The sequence below is a fragment of the Oenanthe melanoleuca genome, chromosome Z (assembly GCF_029582105.1).
Source record: "Oenanthe melanoleuca isolate GR-GAL-2019-014 chromosome Z, OMel1.0, whole genome shotgun sequence".
Lineage (NCBI taxonomy): Eukaryota > Metazoa > Chordata > Aves > Passeriformes > Muscicapidae > Oenanthe > Oenanthe melanoleuca.
In genome coordinates this window covers 39,147,220-39,172,365 of record NC_079362.1, presented here as the reverse complement: position 1 = coordinate 39,172,365, position 25,146 = coordinate 39,147,220, and the positions used below count along the sequence as shown (strand labels likewise).

At 41.7% G+C, this 25,146-nt stretch overlaps 1 protein-coding gene across 2 annotated transcripts in view; it reads left to right on the top strand.

Moving 5' to 3' along the window:
* Positions 1–998: 998 nt before the first annotated feature.
* Positions 999–25,146, top strand: part of DAPK1 (death associated protein kinase 1) — an 82,027-nt gene continuing 57,879 nt past the window's right edge. For both annotated transcript variants that reach the window (XM_056514259.1, XM_056514258.1), the window contains exons 1-2: positions 999–1,100; positions 1,508–1,653. In XM_056514259.1, the coding sequence (XP_056370234.1) occupies positions 1,592–1,653 (62 nt within the window). In that variant the 5' untranslated portion in view covers positions 999–1,100; positions 1,508–1,591. The remainder of the gene's footprint in view (positions 1,101–1,507; positions 1,654–25,146) is intronic.

The window sequence follows — 25,146 nt, the reverse complement described above, 5'->3', positions numbered from 1 at the left end:
CCTGTGTCTGAAGGTTAGGCTGTTTCAAGTGCTAGATCAAGTAGGTGTGAAATCATATGAGTGCATTGAACTTCCTGTTACCTTTGATGGGCAATTCTCTCTCTGAACACCTCAGAAGTTCAAATGGAACTTAAAAGTTGTTCAGTTATGTGACGTCATATACACTTCAAAGACTAAACAAAATGGATGGGAGGAAAATAAAGCTACTAGGAAAAACACATGTCTCCAGGATGTAATCAGTACTCAACTCGGCATGCAATAAATACACTACAGAAAACATGAAGTGCTGGGAAGTCTGAGCCCGAGAAGCGACAGAGGCACATAAGAGAACAGGAAAACGTCAAATACAAGGTGCAACACTCTACAGAGAGAGTGTATCTTGTATTTTTAAAAAAGGGTCATTATTGTGACATGGTAAGAGAATACCTGCAAACAGCAAGTAAGCATTTGCTTTCTGAGGTGCCCGAGAGCGCTGCCGGTGGCAGAGGCTCCCTTCTCCGTGCGGGCCGGGAGCGCTCGGTGTGCCCGGGGTGGCCGCGTGTGCCGGGCTCCCGCTGCCCTGCAGAGCTCGCCGCTGCTGGCCGGCCCGGGGCTCCGGACGGGGCGGGCGCTGGGGTGGGGACCGCGTTTTCGGTAGAGCAGGGCGCCAGCAGCGGGCGGGCGGAGGGCAGCAGCCGCCAGCCTTGGGCCGCCCCGGCCCCGCTGCCCCTGCCCGGGGCGGGCTGCGGGAGGGCGCGGCCGGCGGGCGGCACACAATGGCCGCGCCGGGAGCCGCCCGCAGAGCCTGCTGGGCGGGTCCCGCCGCCGCGGGCTCGCCGTGCCGTGCCGTGCCGTGCCGTGCCGTGCCGTGCCGTGCCGGGCCGTGCCGTGCCGTGCCGGGCCGGGCCGAGCGGGGCGGGGCGGGGCGGGCGCACCTGGCCGAGGCGGCGGGGCCGGGGCAGGGCGGGGCCGGGAGGCCGCGGCGAGGGGCGGAGGCGGCGCGGCGGGCGGGCCGCTCCTCCTGGGCCGCGCGGCCACACCGCGAGTGCCTGCGCGCCGGCCGGGAGCGGCCGCGGCGCTGTCGCCGCTTCCCAGGGCGCGGAGCGGCGGGAGCGGAGCGGGTAAGCGGGAGGAACCGCGGGAGGGCAGAGCCGGTGCCGCTAGCCCCGGCCCCGCGGCGCGCAGGGGATCCCCGCCTCGCCCGGGGTCAGGTTGCGGGGATGTCCTGGGGGGGAACTCCCGCCGCAGGCCCGGCCGCACGTCCCGGTTGACAGGGCAACGGAGCCACTGAGGAATGCGGCGGTCGGGCGGCTGGGCTCCCGTGGCCGCCACGGCAGCTGGGCGGCCGCCGCTGCCGGGGAAGGGGCGGGGGCGCCGCTTTCTTCTCCCGGCGCTCGGCAGGGGCAGGGGCAGGGGAGGCGCCCTTCGGCCCGCGGTGCCGCTTCCTTCGCGGCGAGGAGGGCGGGGAGCGCCCCCGGCGCCGGGAGGGACCGCGGGCAGGGGCGTTCACCTCCGCGCTCCTCCGCAGGGCGCGCAGCCGAGCGCGGGGCGGCTCCGGGCGCTGGTGATGAGGGCGCCGAGCAGGGGCTGAAGCCGGCGGCGGGCGGCGACCATGACCGTGTTCCGGCAAGAGAACCTGGAGGAGCACTATGAGACCGGCGAGGACCTTGGCAGGTGGGTGCGGGCGGATGGAGCGTGGCTGCTGAGCGCGGCGGGGCAAGGGGCGAGGGCAGGCTCGTACCCACGTTGCCTTTCCACCATGTCTGAGGTGCCCGAAAAGGGAAAAAGCAGTTGGATTTGAAGTTACCGCGTCTTTGCTTTTTTACTACGGGCGTGATGAGATTTTTGGACAGGAACGGTTCCTCAGCGGTTCCTGCTCAGCTCGGGCGAACCTGCTGCCGGCGGCGCAGCTGTGGCTGTGCGAGCTCGCTCGCTGCTGTTCGCCGGGCGGGGAACTGGGAACGGGCTGGGCTTGGAGGAGAGAAGTTGGCATTGTTCGTGGTGTGAAGGACTACGCTTGTATTGTGTGTTGGATTTTTTTTTAAAGAACGTGATTAAAGAAGTGAGAGAAGCTCTGTATTCCATCGATACTATTGTGGTTAGGATCACTGTCTGGGCATCGCTGTTGGAGCTGGAAGTCAGATTAAGGGATGTGAGCAGAGCACTGCAGATGCAGAGCTGCCTACTTGAACCTTGATTCTTGAATGCTGTAGTTCTGAGCTCCTCCGAGCTCACACTATTTGTCATGCCTTGTTTTCTCAGTGCTTTTCCGTGTTTTAAGACTGTTAAAGCACTGAATTTTTTATGTGAGAGTCCTTTTCATGTTCTTTCCCCCTTCTTTAAAGAGGAATCCAATGGCATTCTAGCAAACCAGTATGGCAGAATCCTTTTCTAGTGTTCATCATGGTGATTTCAAAGCACAGGATCAGGGTTCAATTAACATAGGGCATTCAGTATACATGGAGCAGATGCCCCCATATCTGCCTCTGTGTACCTTTCCAGGGTCCAAATAGCAAATGTTGGGAACAAGTTACAAGAATTGGCAGAAACTTAGAAATATTTCATGATTTATTATAAATAAATAAAAATTAAAAAAAAAACAAAACAACCCAAGCAACAACAAAAAAACTCCACCCAAACAACAACTAACTAACCAAGAATGCCCCCCCCACATTGTAAGAAAGTTAATTGTTATTGTATTTCTAATAAACTTCACCCCATTTATACTAAGGCTTGTTGATGTGGCTTTGACAATATATATGTGCTTTTATTTCCACATGGTGTTCTGGGTTGGCATTTTCATCCCTCTAGCATATTGTGTGTTAGACTGTAAAGTAATATTAACTTGCTGGATAACTTGATAGGAAGATGTGTTATCATGCTAAAGCATATATTTAGATTTTGTGGTCTAAACGATTATTTTGGCACCTAACATTGTTCTATTTGATTTCCAGGGTTGTTTTTTTTTTTTTGGACAAGGATATATAGTGTTCCGTAATTCAGGTTTAGGTCTCTGGACTCTTAAAAATAAAAGCATTGTTGTGCTTTCATGTTCTGATAAATGATTGATTTTATGGAAGAAAATAAAGACACACATATGTTGTGGGATTTTTGAGGTTCTTCAGGGAGAAGGCAATGTCAATATTCAAATTTAGAAGATGTTAAGATTTATGTAATTTCTTCTGTATTTTTTTTTTTAAGAGGAAGTATCAGTGCAATGTTTGGTCCCTAATACATATTTATGAAACAGAACACTTGCCCTTAGGCCAGTTACATAAGAAGTGTTTAAATACATGGATTTTTTTTTCAAATAAATGTTCTTTGGAAGTCACAAGTCACAAGCTCCAGAACACAGCAGTGGAGAGCAGGCATTTTATTTTTACAGTATGGGAAGTGCAAACACTGAAAACATTAGGTAGTAGAAGAACAACCAAAAAACCCAGAAAAAATTGAGGGTTTCAAATTGGCAGAGTGGTAGGTAATGGCATTCAGTTTAAAAATGGTATATTCATTTGATCATTTACCAACAGGTTATTACAACACTGGGGGTTTTATCCATCCTAATGCTATAGAAGTTTGGCGTGCAGTCTAAATCTATAATATTTTATGAATTTTAAGGAATGTTAAAATCTGCTCTAGTTTTCACTTGAAAAAGTGTAAAGAAATCAAAGAACCTCATCAATTTTATCAACACATGTGAGAAAATACCCGTGGATGGTAAAACACTGTGAAATGTTTGGAAGGACTTTTACTTTTGAAGTGGAATATAGTTATTTAAAAGGGCCAAAGCTTTCACTTCAATATTGTTTTAAGAAATCAGGATTATTCCACAATGTGATGTTGGCATAAAAGTACAAGAGTAAGCAAACCTCAGGATAATTGTTGTGGGGTTTCTTTCAGTTTTTAACTTATTTTTGAACTTACATTTCTAGGGGTGCACAAAATACTTTTTTGTACATCCATCACTTTCCATTCCTCATTTACCCCTTAGCAGGTTTGCTAACAGTTAGGTTTGTATATAACTGTAGTTCCCCTGAGGCTCAAAACTGAAAAAAAACAGTGAATATTAAAAACAACTTTGATTTTTAAATATTTTCTTTGTTATTTGGGAATCGAAATTGTGAATTAAGCCTTCAACTAAGCAATGAAGAAAGGTTTCATTTTGCAAAATCAACTGATTTTTCCCCTTCTCTTGGAAGAAGGTTTTTATTTCCTCTTACTTAGCTGCAGGCATTAAGCAAAAAAAGGTGAATAAATTAACAGGTGAGTTTTTATTACAGACTTGTGTTTGAACGAAAAGATCCTTAAGTTCCTAGGCCTACTTGCTTTTGAGAGAGTGAATTTTAATAATCTTGATTTTAATAATCTACACTGTTTTCCCTTGTAAATTATTTAAGTCTTTGTTACATTATAATACTTCTGACAGTAACTAGAATAAAAAAATCATTTGAATAAGAAAGGTGTGTTGAAGAAAGCAAATGGATTGTGTAAATTAAATTTTTGATAGAAAGTAATAAAGGATGTTTAAGTATTGCTTAGCATAAAACCTAGGTTTGTTGGAAATAAGGAGAAGTGATGATGGTGTGAAAAAGTGTTCTCTAGTTTTCTGGTATTTCACTGTGCTTTTGCAGAAAAAGTGATAAGCAATCATAGTCCTGTTGCCAAAATATCTGTATTTTCTTCTAGTCTTTAGTTTGCCTGAGGAGAATAAGAAAAAAGAAATTTGCAATTGTGAATACTGGTAGAATCACCCTTATTTATTTTTCTTGCCCATATGTGATTTCTCCTGACAAGTTCATGGCTGTTCAGGTTGGTTTATCTTAAGCTTCAGTACCAATGCAGTATTGGGAAACATGGATCTAATGCTATCTTTGGAACATATAAGAAGGTTGCTCTTGATTAATGTAATGCATACACTTTTTGTTTTTCCATCTTACAAATATGAAATTACACGTGTTACTTGTTCACAAGCAGGCTGCCTACAGACGTGTTAGGTGATCATCTAACCATGAAGTTTCAAGGCCTGGTAAACGTTATCACGGGAAAAGCAACAAATTTGCTAAAAGCAGTTTTGTCATTTTAATTCTGCCTGCAGTTGCAGGTGGTGTGACTGTGCATTTTAAATACCCTGCTGCAGTGCTTTTACTTCAGTCTGCCCAAAAGTCAGGAATTCAAGTTCAGCAGTATTAAAAACATCACTATGGTGAGCAAGCAAGGAAAGACCTTCAAAGTACACTGAACTTTTCAAGGGCTAGTGTGTTTTTACCTCCCATGACTGGCCTTGTTTGGGAATTTTTACAGTATTGTGGGAAATGTGGTGTTGTTTCAATAATTTTAGGGAGAGCTGTGTTATAAATGCATACTATGTTTGTCTGTGTGAGTTCCTGATCATATAGACAGCTCATTCTTCCTTCACCTCCAACACCCACATTTGGTATTTTTGGTTGTTTTGTTTTCCTTCAAGCTTTCACGTGCTTTCTAAAAGAGATGCAGAGTGTTAAGGTAAAGTTTTGGAATTGAAGAATTTGCATTGCACTGTGGTTCACAGTTTTTAAATTCTTGTTGATTCAGAAAGTAGGGAGAGGTATCTAACAGTTTTGAATGTCAGGCTTGTTTGGACCTGTTGGACTCACTAAGGAAACACTTGTAACTTGTGGAAGGAAAGCTATGCTGAATCTTGCCAGCTTTGGAAACTGCTCTGGCTCTGCTGGGTAGCTCACTAAGCAGAGATCCTAAGAGTAAAAAGCAGCAACCTAACCCTGCTACCTAATGTACCTGATGGCTTTATCAATCAAGAGAGAAAAATGCCTAGGATAACATGCTGAAGATGTTGATAAGAGCGAACAGAGAGCTGTGCAAATATTTATTTACATTCTGTAAAATGTTCCTTTACCTTTCAGAGTTGAGTGAAAAAGGATTATCTTTTTATTTTTCCCTGGAAAATGATTTCCTGTTACCTATCCAAACACTAACTGTAACTACATTGCACTTATGTATTGAGAGGAAGTAAAAGCACTGGAAAAACCCCAAACAAACCAACTGGAATGGCAACCAGAATTTGACCTTCATAGCTCTTTACAAGCTTGACAACCTAAGTTAATCTTGCTAACTAGCCCATGTATTAAAATTGTGTCAGTATTGTCAGGCTCTGTTGTGAGATTTACAGGATGTGAAACGCATTTCAGGTGATCCTTCCTTTCAAAACTGTCACATTTAAAAGCCATGACAGCCATCTTTAATCATCCTATAATATGACAATTTTTCCTATGAATTATCAGAAAATCATATGGGGAAGGAGAAGGGGCAGTGTTAAAGATGGTTTCGTAAGGCTAAAACTGTTACATGTGAGCTATAAAATTTTTAACTGTTGTACATTGAAATTCCTGGTTTCTGTTTCCTTGCATTTTTTTGCTGTAAGCTCATCTTCATTGCTCCATTATAAGGCATGTGTTAACTTTCCTTCTCATGCAGCAGCAAAGTGGTTAAACTGAAGAAGCAGAAGGTGCAGACCTCTGTGGTGCCATTTCCTGTTTTTCATACAGCCATGGTGATAAATATCGCAAGAGTATAATTCACTGTTTTTATAATTATTTAATTCAGATTTTAGTACTACATGATAATTAATTAAATTCAGTGGACTATATTAGCTTTTCAGGGAAGAGGACCTCAGAAGGAACTCTGAAAATGTTGACAACAGAGCTCCTGTTTGACCAGGAAACTTAGTTGTTTGGTGTCTTTATGTGCTCTTTTGTTTTTATTTGAAAAATTGAAGGTTGTGTAGTTGAGATTACCCTTGAAATAACCCTTTCTGTGCTGTTTGTGAACCATGTACATGTTTTATTAAACTTGTCAACCCTTGTAGGAGAAGTTGGTTGTTCCATGCTTGTCTGTAAGTCCTGGCTTTGGAGATTGCTTTCCAGTTAAGAAACCTTCGTTTTCAGTATCCATGCATAGTTGCAAAAATTATGCATCTCAAGTCACTTTTTCTCCCAGGCATGCCTCAAAATGTCTCCTTTTCACAAATGCACAATAACCTGCAAGCTGCTGATTGTGCAGGCTGCAAGAGCTGTCACCGTGCAGTGCCACTGGTGACAATTGCTGCTGTATAAAATGTGCTGAGAGATTTGCTTCATGAAAAGCACAAGAAGTGCTGATGCTTTTTTGGGTATAACTTGGTCCTGCTTACTTTATTTCTTTCTTCAGGGAAGAATAATGACTGCTTTGTATGTCTTTTAAAATACAGTGTAATAAAAACTAGAGCTTGCTGATTATTCTGTGCTTTCAGTTTAAATGCACAAATCTTTGTAAATCTAAACTCATCAGGAAGCAGATAAAAATGCTTGTCTGTTTTTTCTTCTAGCCAAATTCAGTGAGGCATGATCAGTACCAGAGCAGGCATGTTAGGGGTGTGCTGAAACTTCAATCTGTCCTTCTAGCTTTCCAGATTAGTCCTTCTGTGTTTGTGGGGGTTTTTGTGGTGTTTTTTCCTTTCCATTTTCTCTCTTTACAGACATTTGAGTATGTCAGTTTCTCTGTTGGAATTATGTGTACTGAACAGAAGTTAGCCCCTTTAGCCTAGGAAGGGGACACTGCCGTTCCATGGGAGCTTTGTTCAAAGCTCAGGCTGCAGTGTTGGTGGTTGAAAGGATCAGTATCTCTTTCCTCTGCTGTGAGTTTCTCTGTAGGTTGTTTTGTTTCAGGGTTGATTTGGTTGTTTTTTTTGTTTTTTGTTTTTTTTTTTGTTTGTTGGTTTTTTTTTTTGTGTTGTTTTTTTTTTTTTTTTTTTTTTTTTTTTTTTTTGGTTGGTTTGGTTTTATGTAGTGCTGCTGTCAAAGGGGAAAAATACCCCACCTTATATCTAATTTATGGCAGGTGTACACTCTCAGATCAGCTGAAAGCTCTGTGAAATCTCAGCTTCCATGGAATTGTGATTGCCTCCCTGAATCTACTTCAAATTAAATATGCAGGAGGGGAGTAGATAAAGAGTCACTTTACTACAAAGACAGAAGAGCATAAACAGACAGTAAGTTTAAGCTGGAAATTAGGAGAACTTTGGGAGGTGCAATAGTAATTGGAGTAATCTTCATGAATGGTTGTTGCAGATAGTCAGAGGTATTCAAAGCTGTACCAGTTTTTGGAGGAGAATGTGTCTTTCCTGTGAGACCCTGGATTAGTGTCCAGGCGTCTGTCTGTTTTTAACTGGCTTGATTAAAAACCTTTGCAACTTGTTGCCTGTGCAACTTGTTGATACAGTTTTATATTCTGAGGAAATGATGCCAGTTAAAGCAGTGGCTCAGCAGCTTGTTTTCTGGATGGAGTGGCTTTGTAGGAGCTGTGTCTCAAATAAAACTGTTGTTTCCCAAACTGTGTTTTGTCCCACTTGCAGAAGGATAGGTGAGACAAAGGAGGATTAACCACTAAGCCTGAGCAGCGTTCATTGACTTGCCATGCAGTATAATAGGTCACACTTGACTATGACGAGCTTATGGCTGACATGGGTGAAGCTGAGAAAAGTGTAGACAAAACCTGAAGATCTTCAAGCCTTTCCTATTTTGTTTCTTGTCTGCCTTATGCAGTGAATTTTGGCATAATGTGAAATTTTGCAGAACTGGGTACAAAGGCCAGTGCCAAGGAGTCTAATGTAGGTGATGTAGCTAAACTCTGAGATCTTGTCTAGGAGGGGATACAGGAAGAGTGGAGCCTGCACAGTTTGGTCAGGTCTTGGGTGACATTCCTGTTGGTTTTGGTGCAGTTATGGAACAGAGTAATGACAGAGATGAATTGTAGGGGCAGGTATCTCTCCATATCCTTGCAAACCTTGCTACATCCTCCTTCAATGTTACTTGCAGGTCTTGTCCCTCCATTTCAAAGAGATTGCTACTGTCCTCTTCTAAATGAAGGAGAGATGCTAAGCTAAGGTAGTGAAGCTGTGAAATGAAACTTCTTGAGAGAGAAGACTTAAGACTTCAGTACATTTGGCCTTGTACCACTGTGCTTGGAGTGGTATGATATTATTAATACACTGGAAAAATAAAAATGGTTGGTAAAAAAAAAAGAACTTTAGAAACTATATTTGCATTTACAGTTTTCTCAGATGATTCTGCAGGCTGGAATTGAAAGGCTTCTTGCCTCAAGGAAAGTGACCTTACGGGACCTCTTGAAATGAGATCAATGTGAACAGGGAATCTAAATCATATAAAAATTGGAGCTTACAAGATTAAAAGAAAGATTGGCATGACACTGTCCTGGAAAAGGAGAAGGCTGATAAGGGCACAGTCATTGTTGATATTTTGGATCAGTTTTAACACTGGCTTTCGAAGTTTCCAGGCATATTGTAGTCCTTGAGGATTTTGTCCTTTTGTGTTAGAAGTGTGGTATTACTGGCATGCTGGAGTTTTGTGTTTGTTTTTTTTTGTTTGTTTGTTTGTTTTTTGTTTGTTTGTTTTTTTTGTTTTTTTGTTGTTGTTGTTGTTGTTGTGGCACACATTGGTTTTGGAGGGAGTATTTTGTAATAGGTACTTTTCACCCAGTCCCAGAATAATTCACGTGGTTTACAGCAGTGCTGTGAAACATTATGCTGAGTAATCCATGGTGGTCTGCAGCCTTATTCTCTTGGTCTGAGAAGTTTAATTTCCTTCCTCTTATTCCTTCCTGTTTGTGCAAGCTGATGTGCCAAACCATTTCTGCTTCCAGAGGCAGTGGTGTTGAGGATGCATTGTTGAGTGGCTGTCTGCACCCCGTGGGTGCCTTGGCCACCAGCAGCAGGGACCCTGGTGTGCCACACTTCCACTTCCAAACCACCTGCTTGCACGTGCAGGCCTCTGTTTGCTATGAAGTTCAGATGGCATTGCCTGTAATTAACAGAAAGAAAAATACTTTACTGGGTGGCCATGAACTTATGGAAATCCATAAGCATTATCCAAAGCTCGATATTTAATAGTAAATTATGATTGTCTTTACATACTGGTTGAAATTATAATTTGAGAATTTTTTTTCTGAATTATACCAAGGAGTGAGGTTTTGGAAAAGATAAAAATTACTTGGGGCAATAGCATTTGTCTGTACACTTCTTGCCTAAACAGGATGTTAAGAGCCTGTAACTGAACCAGTGTACTGGAAATATTTTATTTCCACTACATCTTTATTTGTGAGCAATTAATGGTATGCTTCTAAGTTTTCATGAGTTACTTGGAGACTTGCTTTCTTCCTGATGTGTAAATTGGCTTCTGGGTTCTTGTAGATTTCCTCAGTCTTCTCTCAAGTGTCAGTGGTTGTTCTAGCTTTGAGATACTGGCAAGGTGTGTCTGTAGAAGCATGCACTTGGAGTACCTGCTTTCATGCCACGGGCACTGATAGCAGAGGGACATTTTTGGCTGACCACAGTCTGTTGGATGTGTGGTGTTCTGAAGCTGTTAACACTTCTGACTGTTCATCTTCTGGAAACTGGTCACTTTTAACTGTTTTGTGCTTGTAGAGAAGTGGTGTGGAGATGCTCATTTCTGCTCTTCTATTCTTTCTATTTGAAGACGTTTTTAAAGAGGATTGAACTTCACTGCTGATATGGTATTTTGTAATCCTGTATTTCTAAAGGAAAATAAGAAAACCAATGCATAAAGCTTCAAATAATATATATCGTTTGTGGTATCTCTTACTCAGCACTGTGTTTACTTTGCCTAGCTATATAGGTATAACTGAGTGCAGCTAACTCCTATGCTAGCTGATAATGTTAAGCAGCTGTGCCCCTGCAGCCCATGGGGATCCATGGGGGATGCAGAGATCCACCCACAGCCCATGGGGATCCATGGGGATGCAGAGATCCACCCACAGCCCATGGGGATCCATGGGGATGCAGAGATCCATCCACACCCCATGGAAGGTGCCCATGCCAGAGCTGGTCTTGCCTGGAGGAGGCTGTGATCCAGTGGGAGACCCAGAGGACAGAGAGAGCCTTTTCTTCCAGGCTGGAGCAGCCTGTGCTTGAAGGACTGCACCCCATGGAACAGTGACCCATGTCTCAGCAGTTTTGGGAGGACTGTGTGCCCGTGGGAGGGTCTCATATTGCAGCAGCTTTGGCAGGACTGCTGCTCCTGAGATTGGACCCACTCTGGAGAAGTTAATGGAGAACTGTGTCCCGTGGGAGGGACCCCATGGCCTCACAGGGGAAGGACTCCTCTCCCAGAGCAGTGGAAGAAAATCTCAGTGATGAGCTGACCAAAACCCCCATGCTCTGTCACCCTGCACTGTTGGTAGGAAGGAGGGAGGGGCTGGGGGCACATGGTGTTAAGGGCTTGTTTTACTACTTCTTATCCTCCTCTGAGCCTGTTAGCAATAAATTTCACTTTGAACCTCTAAGCTGAGCCTGTTTTGCCCTTGGAGTGTTTTCCCATGGTTCTTATGTCAAGTCATGAAGCCTTTGTTAATTTTTTTCTCTCCTCTGTCCAGCAGGGGAGGGTAAGCCAGTGACTTTCCTGGGTGCCTGGTGTTTGGGCAGTGTCAAACCATGACAACCCTTTGTCCACAGGGGAAGATAATACTAGTGTGTGTCTTACTTGGGTCCTACAACTTTGAGGCCAAGAACTCAACACTGAATAACTCCATCAGCAAGGCTGGGAGTTTATTATTGTATAAGAAAAAAAAAAAAGAGTCTTGAATGGTAACAAATTTTCAATCTTTCAGTACCTCTCTTCTGGCTGACTTGAACTCCTCTGTTGGGACACTTGCCTCCTGTTACCTTTAAGGAAGGTGATGCAGATATAATTTTAGATATTTCAATTTCTCTCCTTCAGCTTTCTCTTTCTTTTAGGGATTTAGTTTTGTTTGATTGGGCTTGTGTGTATGTGTTTTTGTTTTGTTGTGGTTTTTATTCCTTGCAAACACAGACTTCAAACATTTTAGTATGAGAGTGTTGACTTTATTGGTATATTATCTGTCTGGCAATATTTTCTTATCTCTGTGAGCAGGGCCATCTGCGTAGAATTGCCACTGATTCCCTGGGAAAGGAAAGCATATCAGGGAATGGCTCAGTTCCTTATGTCTCATCTTTTCTCATGGCTTTTTGTTTGAAAGGGCCTTCTGATACTATTTACTTCACGTTCTTGCCTGAAAAGAGGGTATCTCTTTTCCTGGTTTTGCTGCCAGTTCTAACATTAGCTGAAGAACAAACCATTCCAGATTCTATCTTACAAAGCTGGTCTACTTCTGCTGCCTCTTTTGTTCCTCTAGAAAGAAACCTTTACATTACTGCTCCTCCTGAGGTGTGTTAGCTTCTGGTCAGTGCTGCTCTGCCTGCCTGCGAGCCCACCCGGGGCGGCTAAGCCAGCCTAGCACAAGAATAGCACGGTCCTGTTCCTCACCCACTGAGCAGCATTCTCCTGTGCTAGCCCTGGCACCAGTGAGTGCAGCCTGGGAGCGGGAGGGGATTACAGGCTGAGCTCCCTGAACTGGGTCAGCACGGCATGTCAGACAAGGATCAGTGCCAGCCGCCAGCACAGCGTAGGAATGCAGGGCCCGTGGGATGGGGAAGCCTCTGTTTGTGACAGGTACTGGTCAGCCTACCAAGCCGTGCTGAAGAGCCTGCACCGAGTGTGCTCCGTGTCGGAGCTGGGCAGGTCCAGCCAGCTAGGACCGCGTGGAAGAGCCGCTCCGAACGGGGAAGCAAAACCTGACTGATTAACCCTGGACAATGAGACTGGTGACAGCACAGTCTGAGTATGTTTTCCTGTGGCAGCAGCCACAGGCTAGCCAGACAAGCCCTCCTTTGCACAGGGGTCAGAGGAGACAACTTGGAATATTCTCTTTCCCCCACCCCCCGCCCATCTTCTAAATTCTGAAGTGCCCAAGCTTGTCTGCAAGAGTGGATAGCTGTGAATAAAAGCTGAAGACCTGGAGAAGCAGACAATTACTTGGTTTTAAATAGTGGCTCATAAAACCTTAATGTGTATGGAAGCTACTAAGGCACTTAGCATGAGAGCATTGTGTTTGTGACACAAACTGCTTTGTTTGTAATGCCCTATCATCTTAAAAAGCTGCCTTTAAGTCACAGAAAAGCAGTATTTTCATAACTGGCTTAAATGATGTGTTTATAGCTCAGTGAGTTTCTTACATATTAAGCTAACATCGAATTATTAACTGGAGGAGAAAATCCGGAATTTTTCTACACAAAAAATTACTCTGCCATCTTCTGTGGAGCATAAGGAGGTTGTTTCTCCTTATGCTCTAATACTAAAAGGTTAGTAATACACCGGTGTATTTTAGTGATTCTTCATACTGGTAGAAGTAGAAAATAACCAAACTTTAAATCTTTTCCACACCTTTAATTTGTATAATTTCTAGAGAAAGCTGCCTGGGCCTTTGCGGTCCATCCTCACTTCTGCTCTTAGTGATTAGATTTCATCCTTTTTCTAGTGAGTGTTTGATCCATATTTGATGACTGTATTAAATTATTTTTTTCAAGTATACTGAAGAAAACGTTTTCTCACATTAGTATTGTTTAATATATTTAATAGGTGCAGCTGTGCTGTATAGATGATGAATTTCAATGTTTTTATTTGTGGCCATTCAACATAGATACCTTCCAGAGTAAAAATCTCCATAGGAATGCTGCTTATAGGTACAGTGTTATTGCTCGTTAAGATGATAGGTCATGTGCTTTCTGAAAAGGTGAAGTGAAGGAAGGCTGTTCATTGTGATGAAAGAGTGGATCACATAAGTGAGTTCTGATAAGAATTATCACTAGACTTTCTTTCTCCAAGCTGAAGGACAAACACCCACTCAGGCATGCTTCAGAACCCATTGCTGAAAAGAGAAGCATGTAACTTAAAACACTAGTCATGAAATAGCAGCAAGAACAGTCCTTAGCATCATGGAAATCCAATTTTTTTTTTTTCCTCATGTTTTAATATTCACACCAGTTTCCTGGTTTAAGATTTTCTGAGCAAGTGATAACTGCTTTTATGATCAGTTCAGAGTCAGACTTGCATCAAGTGTGTCTTTAAACACTTAGTTAGATTAACTTATGGTTTAGTGTTAATTGCTGACTTGGTTTACAAATTTCATGAGAAGTCCAAAAGAAGGGGAAAATGAAGTACTAAATAACAGTAGAAGGATCAAGACTCTACTTAAGTACTTTCAAGGTACTTTAAGTTCTCTATTTATATGGTAATGCTTAGGCATTGATTCTTATAGTAGCTGTATATGTACCTGTACTTTTAATACAATGAATGGCAATTGCTTGGAAATCTGTGGCTTTCTTTGCATTATCTCCCTTTTTTTATATATATATATATTTTATTTTTTTTAGGAGGGGGGCATTTTCTTGTATGTTAGCTATGTTGTTATTACTTCAACTGCTTACAAATGTAAGAGTACTCTGCTTTTTATAGCATAAGATGATTTTTGAAAAGGCCTTAGCAGATGCACATATATTCAGACCAAATGGGTTTCTACAAGCTCCAGCCCAGTCATGATTAGTAGGAAATGGCAGATATACAGCTGCCTTGAAGTTCTACAGCCATACACATTACTCTGGCTTATACATTAAATACACTACATTTTGGCATGGACATCACATCAGTATTTTAAACTCCCTTGTCTTTGAGACTTTGGTCAAAAGTATTTTCTCTAGTACTATCTAGCTCTTCACATCCTGTAGTTTGATAATTACTTAAGTATTTTGTTAAGGTGCTTGAGGGATAGGAATATCTCACATTTTCACTTTCATATTGTTTTTCCTATCCCCAAGTTTTACCCAGAATCAAACATGTTTAGGCTGAATTCAGTCTCATACTGGTGGTTTGACATGACATTTAACATTTGTCATGTCACCACATTCAGTGAATTATTGTTTCCACTGTAACTACAAAGAAGCAGCTTCAAATTCCTCTAGAACAGGTCAGTACTTTTTGCCTTTTAGCAATGCACGTGTCAAAGATTAATGACTAAGAAGTGTCCCTTGAGAGAGAGCCACAGACCACAGAATACCAAGATTCACTCAATCTAACAGTACTTTTTTTGTGAAAGTGGGAGAGAGAGTGTAGGTGTGAAAGTGTGGTGTAGCACTGCTTTTGTCCATATCCTAGAAAGCTAAGAGCTCTTGAGCTTTGCAGTATTGCTTAGTCTCATACTAAAAATAAAAATAAAAAAAAAAATAAGTTGAACATACCACAGAGAAGACTGTATAAACTAACTCTCAGATTTTCTGTTTGTTTAATGCTGCTGTATTTATGTCATGTTGAACCGTATTAGATGAAACATTAAAGTGAAATGTAATCTCACAGTAAAATGAATTCTCAGTAAGGAACCAAGGAAAAATGTTTATCGCCTGAGCAGTGAAAAGTTTTACTGAACCTGAAGTGTGAAAGTTACAACCTTTGGATATTATGCTTTTGTTTAGAAAGGAATAGCCAGCAGCTGCCTTTTTTTTTTTTTTTTTTTTAACCCTTGTTTCTGCATCCCCCCCTCCCCCTTATAATGTAATTGCTGTTCCTGCTAGGCAGTAACTGGATTAGACAGCATAAAAATATGTCTGACCAATACTCAGTCTTTTGTATGAAGTTTCAGCAACACTGGTAACTTGCATTTCTTGTCCTGTCTACTGGCACAGTGACAAGTATGCATGTTTGGTGTTACCCAGACTGTACAAGTGCTGGATAGATAATATGAAATGGAGACAGAGCTGAATTGTTTATATGCATACAGGAAGTCGGGGAGGTTTTGTCTCTGCCTGTCTGATGTTTGCCTCTCGCCCACCTATTCAACAGTTCAAAGCACTAGAAAAAGCAGGAAAGAAAATTTTTTCTTTGACTACTTTCAGAAGAATAATTCAGTCAATTTCATACAGCCATGAGTTAGTGTGTCTGTTTTGTATCTACAGTAATCCATGGGTATCCAGGAGAACAGAATCATCAAACCTTCAGTAATGCTTCCAGCTTTTTCAGTGTGCCTTTTCTTCTGAACATCTGCTGCCAACATAGACCCAAAGTACTTTACTCATTCAAATTTGCATTCCAAAACCTAAATGTGAATATAAGAAAAAGGATCTGACATCAGAATTCCTGCTTATGCAAAAGAATCTGTTTGTTTTTTTTAAAAAAAAAGAATTACAGAACTCTGTAAAAGCATGCAATATCTCTTTGTTCTGGTTAAAAGTAAAACAATCTACTTATTTGCCTGACAACTAAGCCGCATCAATCCATTGACAAAAGTGTTATTTAGAACGAACAAGACAGTACTGGTGAGCACATTGATGTGAAGAAGTTCCTTTTTGTTTCTGTGTACAGCTTGTAGCTTGGAACATTTTTTCTATTTGTACGCAGATGCCAGTTTTTCAGTGCCAAGAATGTTCCTTTCATACACTACAAAGTTCTAGCAACAGTGCAACTCCTCTTTCTGGCAAGGGTTTTGTATGTGCTTGAGAGTTAAATCCCTCTACTTCTTTTCTGCTTCATCTCTCCCACATGCTTTCATACCTTGACCTTCAGTTGCACTAAACTAATTTTCAAGAGCACAGTTTGACCTAATTGCTTAGCAGAGTATGATCATGGAGAAACCCCTGTATTGTCTGATAACCCTGTGGTCATAACTTCTTTAAAGTCATGTGCTTCTTTGAAAGAAGAAGACCACATTAATCGCAGGGAGGGCTGTGTGCTGGTGCTGTCTGTGGAGAATTTAGCGGCTGCAAGATCTTTTTCTTTCATAGTCTGAAATACCATTGCCATGCCACCCTTTCTTCTGGAAAAACGCTATCCTTCATGCTGCACAGCACTTCAGAAAGACAAATTCTTGAATCCATGCCTGTGTTTCTGCACAATGTTTCTCATAAGGCTTATGTACAGGCATAATGTAAATTTGAAATGCTCTCATGATGTGGAAGCAGGTAACTAATAAGAGACCAGAAGTCAAAGCAGAACAAGAGATGCAATGTTCTGAAAAGGTTCAAAGCACAGCAGCAAGCAAATGTAGGTGGAAGAGAGGGAGCATGATTGTCCCATGTCAGCAGTGCCTTCCTTAGCTGCACCTTGCTGCAAACCTGGTCTTTTCAATACTGGCGATATTGAGCTAATCAGGGCCATCTCTAAGAAAACTTGAAGCTGTATGCTGCTGCAGAGTGAAGCTTTCACCTGCTGGAAGCTGTGTTACCTGCCCTTCACCTGCCCATCACTGTGTGGATGAATGTGGGGCTGCACTGTGGTGAGGCTTTGCTGTGAAGAGTATCTTACTGCACTTCTGGTTTGAGCTGTGTGTAATGGCAACAGAAATTAGACAGTCAAGTGAAGGAATATTTTCTCTGCCTCCTTTGTAAGGCAGATGGAAATTACTTTCAGTTCCTTGTGTATGTCTATCTGTACTAAAAGAAGCCACAAATTTAGTGGAGGCACGGGAGTTTTCAAGCTTATAGAGTAGCCTAGTGACAGGAAAATTCACTTGCTAAAATAAGACCTTCACTGTCAAGTAGGAAGTGTTTTAGAATATCTGCAAAGTATGGTGCAAGGAAGAACATCATTGTTTCCTAGCTGCTATTGGATTCATTTGCTAAATAAAATAATTGTAGAATACTAATTTTGATTTCTTCTTGGAGGATTGATTGTGCCTCTCTAGGAGATTTCATTGTGTGAATAGTGCAGAATTCAAAGCTCCAGCTTTGAATTGTATTTGACTTGTAGCAATTAGTAGTGTCCTTTATGCTGTCATCATGTCTGTTTTTTGCAGGGAAAAAGAAAGCTGAGGTGGGAGAGCTCTTCTGACTGTCGCTTTCATTTGAAAACTAATAAGCAAACCATAATTTTTTTTGTGCTTATGTGTTCCAGTATTAGACAGTTTCTCTGTCTTTTTTGTAACTTCTTTTTGAAAAAGTTAGGGACAATAGGTGACACACTTTAAGTGTCGTGTGTACTGCATTGTGTGTTGTTAAGGTTATCTTCAAATTAATATTATTCATTTTACACTATTCTGTTGGTCTGTAATTTATGCCATAAAGTTTACAGCCCTTGAGCATAAAACGTTAATTACTCTTGTAGCAGGTCTTTTAGAAGTAATGAGAAGTAAAGGCAAGTGGGAATATATTTGTGAGGGAGATGACTCCTTTTTTTTTTTTCTTAAAAATAGAGGTGGAGGGGAAGAGCACTATGCCTGTTTATAGAGTTGTGTAGGCAGGATACATGATAGAGACATGTAGAGGCATGCAGGATGTATGGTAGCTGTGTTTCTGTGCTTTTCGTTCCATTTTTACCACACATATAGATTGTAGTGTTTTGGTATGTTTTGGGAGGTCTAGTGTATAGTCAGATGCACAAAATTACTTAATAATGAAGTTCTCTTCCTTCACTCAATTCTCTTGCTCTTTTGGAAAGACTATGAACTTTTAAACTACTTTTAGCATGTTTCTTTTAAGAACAACTTCTTTCTATCTGCTAAGTACTGGTATCTTTAATACTGTTTATGGCTGGTGGTTTTTCACACATTCTGAAGAATGACAAATAGCTGACATAAAGAGAAAGAAGGATCTTTTGAAACAGTTTCGTAGCTCAGTTAGACCTGAAACACTGGAAAAAGCAAGATAACATAATGTGATATCTACTGAACTGAGAATTGAATCCACCCTCCAGGGAAAGGGATGAGCTTTATGGATATGGTTACTATCACCTTGTTGGTAGCTATAAAATGTGGATGAGAGTGTTTGAGTTTCATGTACCTGCATGGAGATGGTTACTGCACATCTCAAATGCATGATGTAGTCTTATGCTGGCATGAGAGCAGGTTTTACTGTTGGTATTTATAGTGGTTTGTCCTTGTGCAGTGTGGAGCAGTTCTTTAACAAAAGCAAAGAACTGCAAGTTTCAGGTGTGCTGCCTGGGGTGCTGGTCTGCACCTTATCTTTTCAGTAGATTCTCTGTATTTCAAGATTGCACAGGGAAGAAACTGGTTAATCTTTGTAAAGCTCAGACTAGGTTGTTAAGTACATTTGATAGCTTGTGTCTTTGTGTACTTTTGAAAAATCAATTGTGTTCTACCCATTGTTCTTCCTTCTCTTTCTTCCTCCTTGTATTAAGGTTCAGTTGCTTCTGCACAGCATCAGGATCAACACATCACTGCTTTCTGGTCTGTCTTGGATGTTATCTTTGCTTACATTTGCTTTTTGCCCTCTGCACTTTGGCAGCTATTCAATCTCAACATGATATTCGCTTCCTGCGCCCTGTTGGATATTTTCATTGGCTTTATCTCCAAGTGTCAAAATGCACCATGCTGTCTTTAATCACTCAATAAACAGACAGGAGCTGAGATTTTCCAGGATGCTGAAAGGTTGAAAACATCTTCAGGTTTAGTCTGAAAGCATCTCCTTTGCCTGTGCTGTGCTTTTAGCCTATTGCTTTCTTCCTCAGAAAGTTGACTTGTGCAGTAACAAGCTGAGCTTGGTATACAGTGAATTCCTGTCAGCTGAGTTTTGTGGTTGCTTTTTTCTTGAAGTTGATATAGCTGTTTTAACCAAAAGTTATTGGAATATTAAAAAAAAAATCCAACCCCTCTATAACTCAGCTTAAAAATCAGTCACAAGACACTAGTGAAGCTGGGATCATCATCAGAAGACAGCTTATAGTGAAATCTTATGTATATTCATTTTAAAATTGCTAATTATTAATATTTATCTTGGTTATTCATAAGTTAGTAATGGAAAAATTCACCTATTTGTAGACATTTAGAATTTTCATTCTGAAAATTGGATAGTAACTATTTTTGTACAGGGTAGGAAAACGTTGAGAAAAGAATGTCAATATCTTAACATTTTTCAGATTCGTCTGCATTTCATACTTTTTACATGCTTTTGAGAGATCTCCAAAGATCAATTTACAGTCTCTTCTTTGCCATTTGCCGTAGCTGTATTGCTTAAAAGCAGTGCAGCTTTAGGTGTTTGGAATGATCCTTCCATTGTGTTTTTGGTTAGAGGAGGTTACTCTGAATCTGACTGAGGAACTATTTCAGAGACAGAACTATAAAGTGGCCTTTTGATCTGATCATAATGAAGCAACTGTTGAATTAATCACTTTTTTCCTTTGGAGACACCAGAGTTGGCCCTGCATACATCACTAAGCCTTCCTGCTGAAGTTCCCAAGCATTTAACCTGCACATCAATACTCTTCTGGGATGAGAAGATGACATAGTAAAGGAGTACCTTTACTGTATTATGCATTTCTGTTGGATTTCAAGTTACAGGGACAGTTGTGTGGTTTGACTATTTTGCTCACCTGAAAAGGCCTTCACAACCATTGCAAGGTGGCCTCTTAGCTTGTTTTCTGTGGAATTTGGGTATAACTTGTCAAAAGTGAAAGCTGATGAAAATATTTGGAGTTTGTGCTTTTTAACATAGATGGTTTGATGTTCCTTCTATAAAGTTAGTGTAAAAAAGTGTAATGTTCTCAGTTCTGTCCTCTCAGGTTCATAGTTAATGGAGAAAATAATCTACAGGGAAAATATTCTGATGTATTTTGCATATTCTATCAGTCTTAATTCAAAACCATGAGCTTATATTTGATTTTGGGTAATCCATCTCTGTAACTGTCCTATGTAAAAAATCAAATGTGATGTTTTTGTAATATTATCCCAAATGTAGGGAACTATTTATAATTAATTTCAATTTTGAAATCAATTTTATACATAATTTTTCATAATTTTTGTATATATTTTTTTCAGTTTTCAATTATAATTAATTTCTTAACCTGAGAGTAATTTCTTCTGTGGTTGGAAGAAATTGAGCAGCCTGGGCTGCAGTGACCATGTTTGCAGTCCTGAGGGATATGGGTCAGATAGGTAGTCAAGTTAGGCTCCTGAACTTTAGGAAAGCAGACTTCCAGCTTTTCAGAGATAGTCAGTGAGCTCTCATGAGGGACTGCCCAGAGGAGCAAGGGAGGGGAACAGAGCTGGCAGATCTCTGAGGAAATTTTCCATAGAGGAGGAGAGCCAGCAATTCCCAGGAACAAGAAATTGTGCAATGAAGGCAAGAGACCATCATGTCTGATCAGGGTCAAACTAAAGGGAATTAATCTAATGCAGAGGCAGTGGAAACATGGACAGATGAGCTGGGCAAAGCACAGAGATGAAGTCCAGTTGTGTAGGGATGGGGTGAGAAAGGCCGTGGTGTACTGTCCGTGATGAGCCATGACAACAGGAAGAAGTAGCTGGGCATGCAGGGGGTAAGTAGGGTATGCACAGGTATTTTTGTACCAGCTTCACTTCTAGATAGACAAGGAACATGTTAGAGGCCCTTTCCACAATGGCATGGGCTGCAGAATTATCACTGTGCTAGTGATCCAGCCCAACAATTGTTTTTACACTATAATAATATGAAAATTAGTTAAACTGAATTGTGGAAAAATACTATTTTGGGAGGAAGACTATGAGTGGAAAAAATTATAAATGATAATAAATAGAGAAGTCTCATATTGGTCTCAATAGTACTTAATTTTATGCACTCTCCTGATTTACTTTAGATATTTATTTAACGTATGGCCTGCATCTTAAAATTCAAAAAAGCTTCAGTCATCCTGCTTTCATTTTTGGAGTTCTAGTAGTACCTTTTTTTATACTACTCTGGTGGAATTGACTGAAGTTTATTCCTTCTGCTAGTCATGTGGCAGATGGGGAAAAGAGTCTCAGCATTATAGCATGCAAAATCATGTGAGGCCAGAAAAAGTGACTGTTTTGTGGTGACTGCCTGGTTTCCACATGATTGCCAATTTCCTGTAGCATCTGCAGAAGAGGGCAGTGTTCCTCGTGCTCACTGTAATTCCAGTGACCCTGTACTTGCAGTTGTGAGAACACTGTTTGTGCTTAGGTAATGCTAGTGGTTCCCTTCTACAGCCTGCTTGCTGTGTGCCACCACCTTTCATGTGAGTGCCACCTCAAGCCCTTCTGTCGCATCTCTGATAAACTCTTATTTTAGCACCATGCTGAAATGGTTGTGAGCAGGGGCGTCTTACAGCTGCTACTGGATTGCATCTTCCAAAGAGACCTGGATTTTTGAGGAACCTCTACTGGGAGGTGTTGATACTCATTGTGAAGTCAATTTGTATTTGCATCCCTGACAAAGGTTGTGTCTGGCTGTTTGCAGCAATACCTTGATCACTCTCAAGGGGAAGCCTAGACACACACATATTGGGATTTCAGCTTATTTACTCAAATGTTCTTTGATTCACCATTTCAGATAATTGTTCTCAGATGCTGAAGTTTTGTTTGGTTTATTTTTTGGTTTTGGGTTTTTTTTAAATTTCCATGCTTTGAGAAGCTTTCAAAAAGAGCAATAAGTGTCTTCAGTTGTACATAGTGAATGCATTGAGAATGGCAGTGAATTTAAGCCTAAAAGCTGTTTATAAACAGCTGAGACTCACTGGTCGTGCTGCCAAGACAATGAAAATTCAGCAGCTTTCTGACTTTTTGTGTGATTGTGCAGTTTCAGAAAGGAAGGTGTTGGAGGATTCCCTGTTCCATTTGACAGATTTTCATGTCAAGCCTACAAGCTGATTTTTGACTGCCAGCCCTGCAGCAGTGTGCCTGCAGCAGCTGAGCTGAGCTCCCTTGCCTGTCACCACCAACACGCTCTCACTTCTGCCAGCTAGACAGTCTTATGGTTACACTTGGAGTAACACCTGTGCAAACTCATTAATTGCTAGGAAAATTTCACTGATGTCGCTCTAGGAAACAGGAAGAGAGCAGTCTGTATTTTCTGGCAATCTTTTTTTGTTTTGCCTCCAAAAACTCATTTTCCTTCCGGCACATTGTTGGCATTCAGCCATGAGAAAGCTGTGAGGCCAAAGCAGCTCTTGCTGCCAGAGAAACACCTGACCTGTGAGGGGAAGGAAGACTTTAACATGCAGTTGTTGCTCTGCAGATGCAAACTTGCGTACCCCTAGGTTTTCTGGACAGGCTACCAAGATGGAGTGCCTTCCATTAGTTTTTTTTGGCTACCGAGGAGTAGCCAAAGTTTGCTCACAGCTGATCCAAGTAAATGTACTGCACAGGTTGCCATAACAAAATAGTCTTTTCTGTGGTGACAGACAGTCCATCCTGAACCCTGAACTGCACACCAGCACACTTGCCTTCCCTGATGTGCTATGAGGCACATTAAGTGTCTTGCTTCCAAGTGCAAGACAGTCAAGGGCAGTTAAGAAACCAAGACATCCTGGGAGCCCAGTCTTACTTTCTTTGGGAAAATAGGGGCTGGTTTTTTGGCTCCAGGCTCCCAAACTCCATACCAATAAAGATGATCCCCTGTTGTGGCAGGTGTGTTCCACCTGGCATCGAGGGCAGTGGGATCGATGAGGCAGCAGTGCCTGTGGACAGCAGCCTTGGCTCTTGCCAACCAAATTCTTCCTTCCACTCCAGGGTGCATGCCGGGCTCTCAGCAGAAGGGAGGGATCCAGAGGTCATACTGAGCCCATCTGCACATCATCTCCCTTCCACAGTAGCTGGGCCTGCCTCAGGACTCCCAACTCTGCCAGGGGCATGAGAACCAACCTTTTCTGGCATCCAGCATCTTGGGATTTGGTGAAATTGACTGAGCAGCCAGAATAGTTTCAGAAACATGGTAGTGTAGAGGGATAGCAGGATTCTGGTTTGAGTCGTGCATGCTGAACAACTGAGAAGTGGCCTCGAGGCAGGTTGCTGAGGCACCATGAATAGGAAGGAAGCCACCCTGCAAAACACAGGGCTGTCTCCTGACTCCATGGAGCTGCCTTTGTATGCTGACTTCCTGACAAGTAGCTACTGCTGCCTTCTCTAGCCAGGCATAAGAACTTATGGGAGGTGAAACAAGAAAATGCTACTTTCTGCACTCTGTCTCTAGCAGCACAGCTTTTCTTACCCCCTATAATAAATCCTTCTTAAAAGATCTCTTTCCCTAGAATAAAAAAGGACCATTAAAATTTGTTGCTCTTCATTGCACTGCTTTGCAAGGCCATTTGTGGCAAGTGTACTACCACACTGGTCTCTTTTTGGTAGCTCCTCATTGACAATTCCAAGAGAAGCCCCTGATCAGAGCAATTTTTCTTTGACATTTTAACATGAAAAAGAACAAAATGGAGCTTGTCACCAGGGGAGAGCACACAGTGCTGGCCTCCCTGATGCAATGTGTGTTGGACTGGAAGGCTGGTGGCTGGCAGTAGGAAGGGCAGGCTGCTGACAGTGCTGGCACAGGGGATCTGTGCAGAGGCACACGGTCCTCTGGCGCAGTGTTTTTATTGGAGAGCTGGGCTTCTGTGGAAGAAGAAAACTACAGAGATAAATGTTACCTAATGACAAGAAAAGGAAAGAAATGTGCAAATGGAATTTGTATTCTTAAGGCCAAAATAAAATGGCTTTGTGAACTGGATTTGTAACAAAAAATTTAGCAAAAATTAATTATGCCTTTGCTCTATGGGAGCTTGTGTCATTTCTGTCTATTTCCTTTGTCATGGAGGCAACAGATGCAAGAAAACCAGGAATTTGTGCTGTTTCATGTTTGAAATTTTAACTTGAAAAGTCTATGTCTAGAAAATCAAAGATCAAAGTAGGCTGTGGTTTGAGAAGTGAAATATTTCAGGATTGTTTTCCTATTATTTCCATGTGAAAAATTATGTAGTAACTGCAACAAATATATCCTCCATAAAGCAGAGTGTCAATTGTGGACAATCTTTCTTTTCTTTAATTAGAATACCATATACTGCAGGAACATCCAACCAAAACTTTCTAAACTTTTTTTCCAAACATTTCAGCTTTGCAGGGTTAAAATCAGCTAAAAGTCCCTTACACCCTTGCAGCATGCCTGCAGTACTCATCCCTAAGCCTCTGAAATCTTTAAAGTAAGCAGTTAAGGCTTTCAGGAAGTGAATTTTAGTTAATTTTTGAGGAAGTTATAATAGCAAAGAGAATCCAGTAAAATACCTCTAGAAGGATGGAGAGGAACTGATGTGCAGAGAAAGTTCATTAGAAGTACTGAAATGCCACTGGGTGACTGGTTCTGCTTTTTTCTCCAGGGCCTTACTCATCTTCAGTTTGTATGCAGGGGACTCCTGAGTAGAAGCAAGATGAGGGACTGAATGCAGGGACTCACTGCTGTTGATAGCAATGGGAAAGAAGCTCACAGCTCCTTGCTTATACCTAACTCTTAGGTGGGATGGATTTCAATACTGCTCTGCAAGAGGG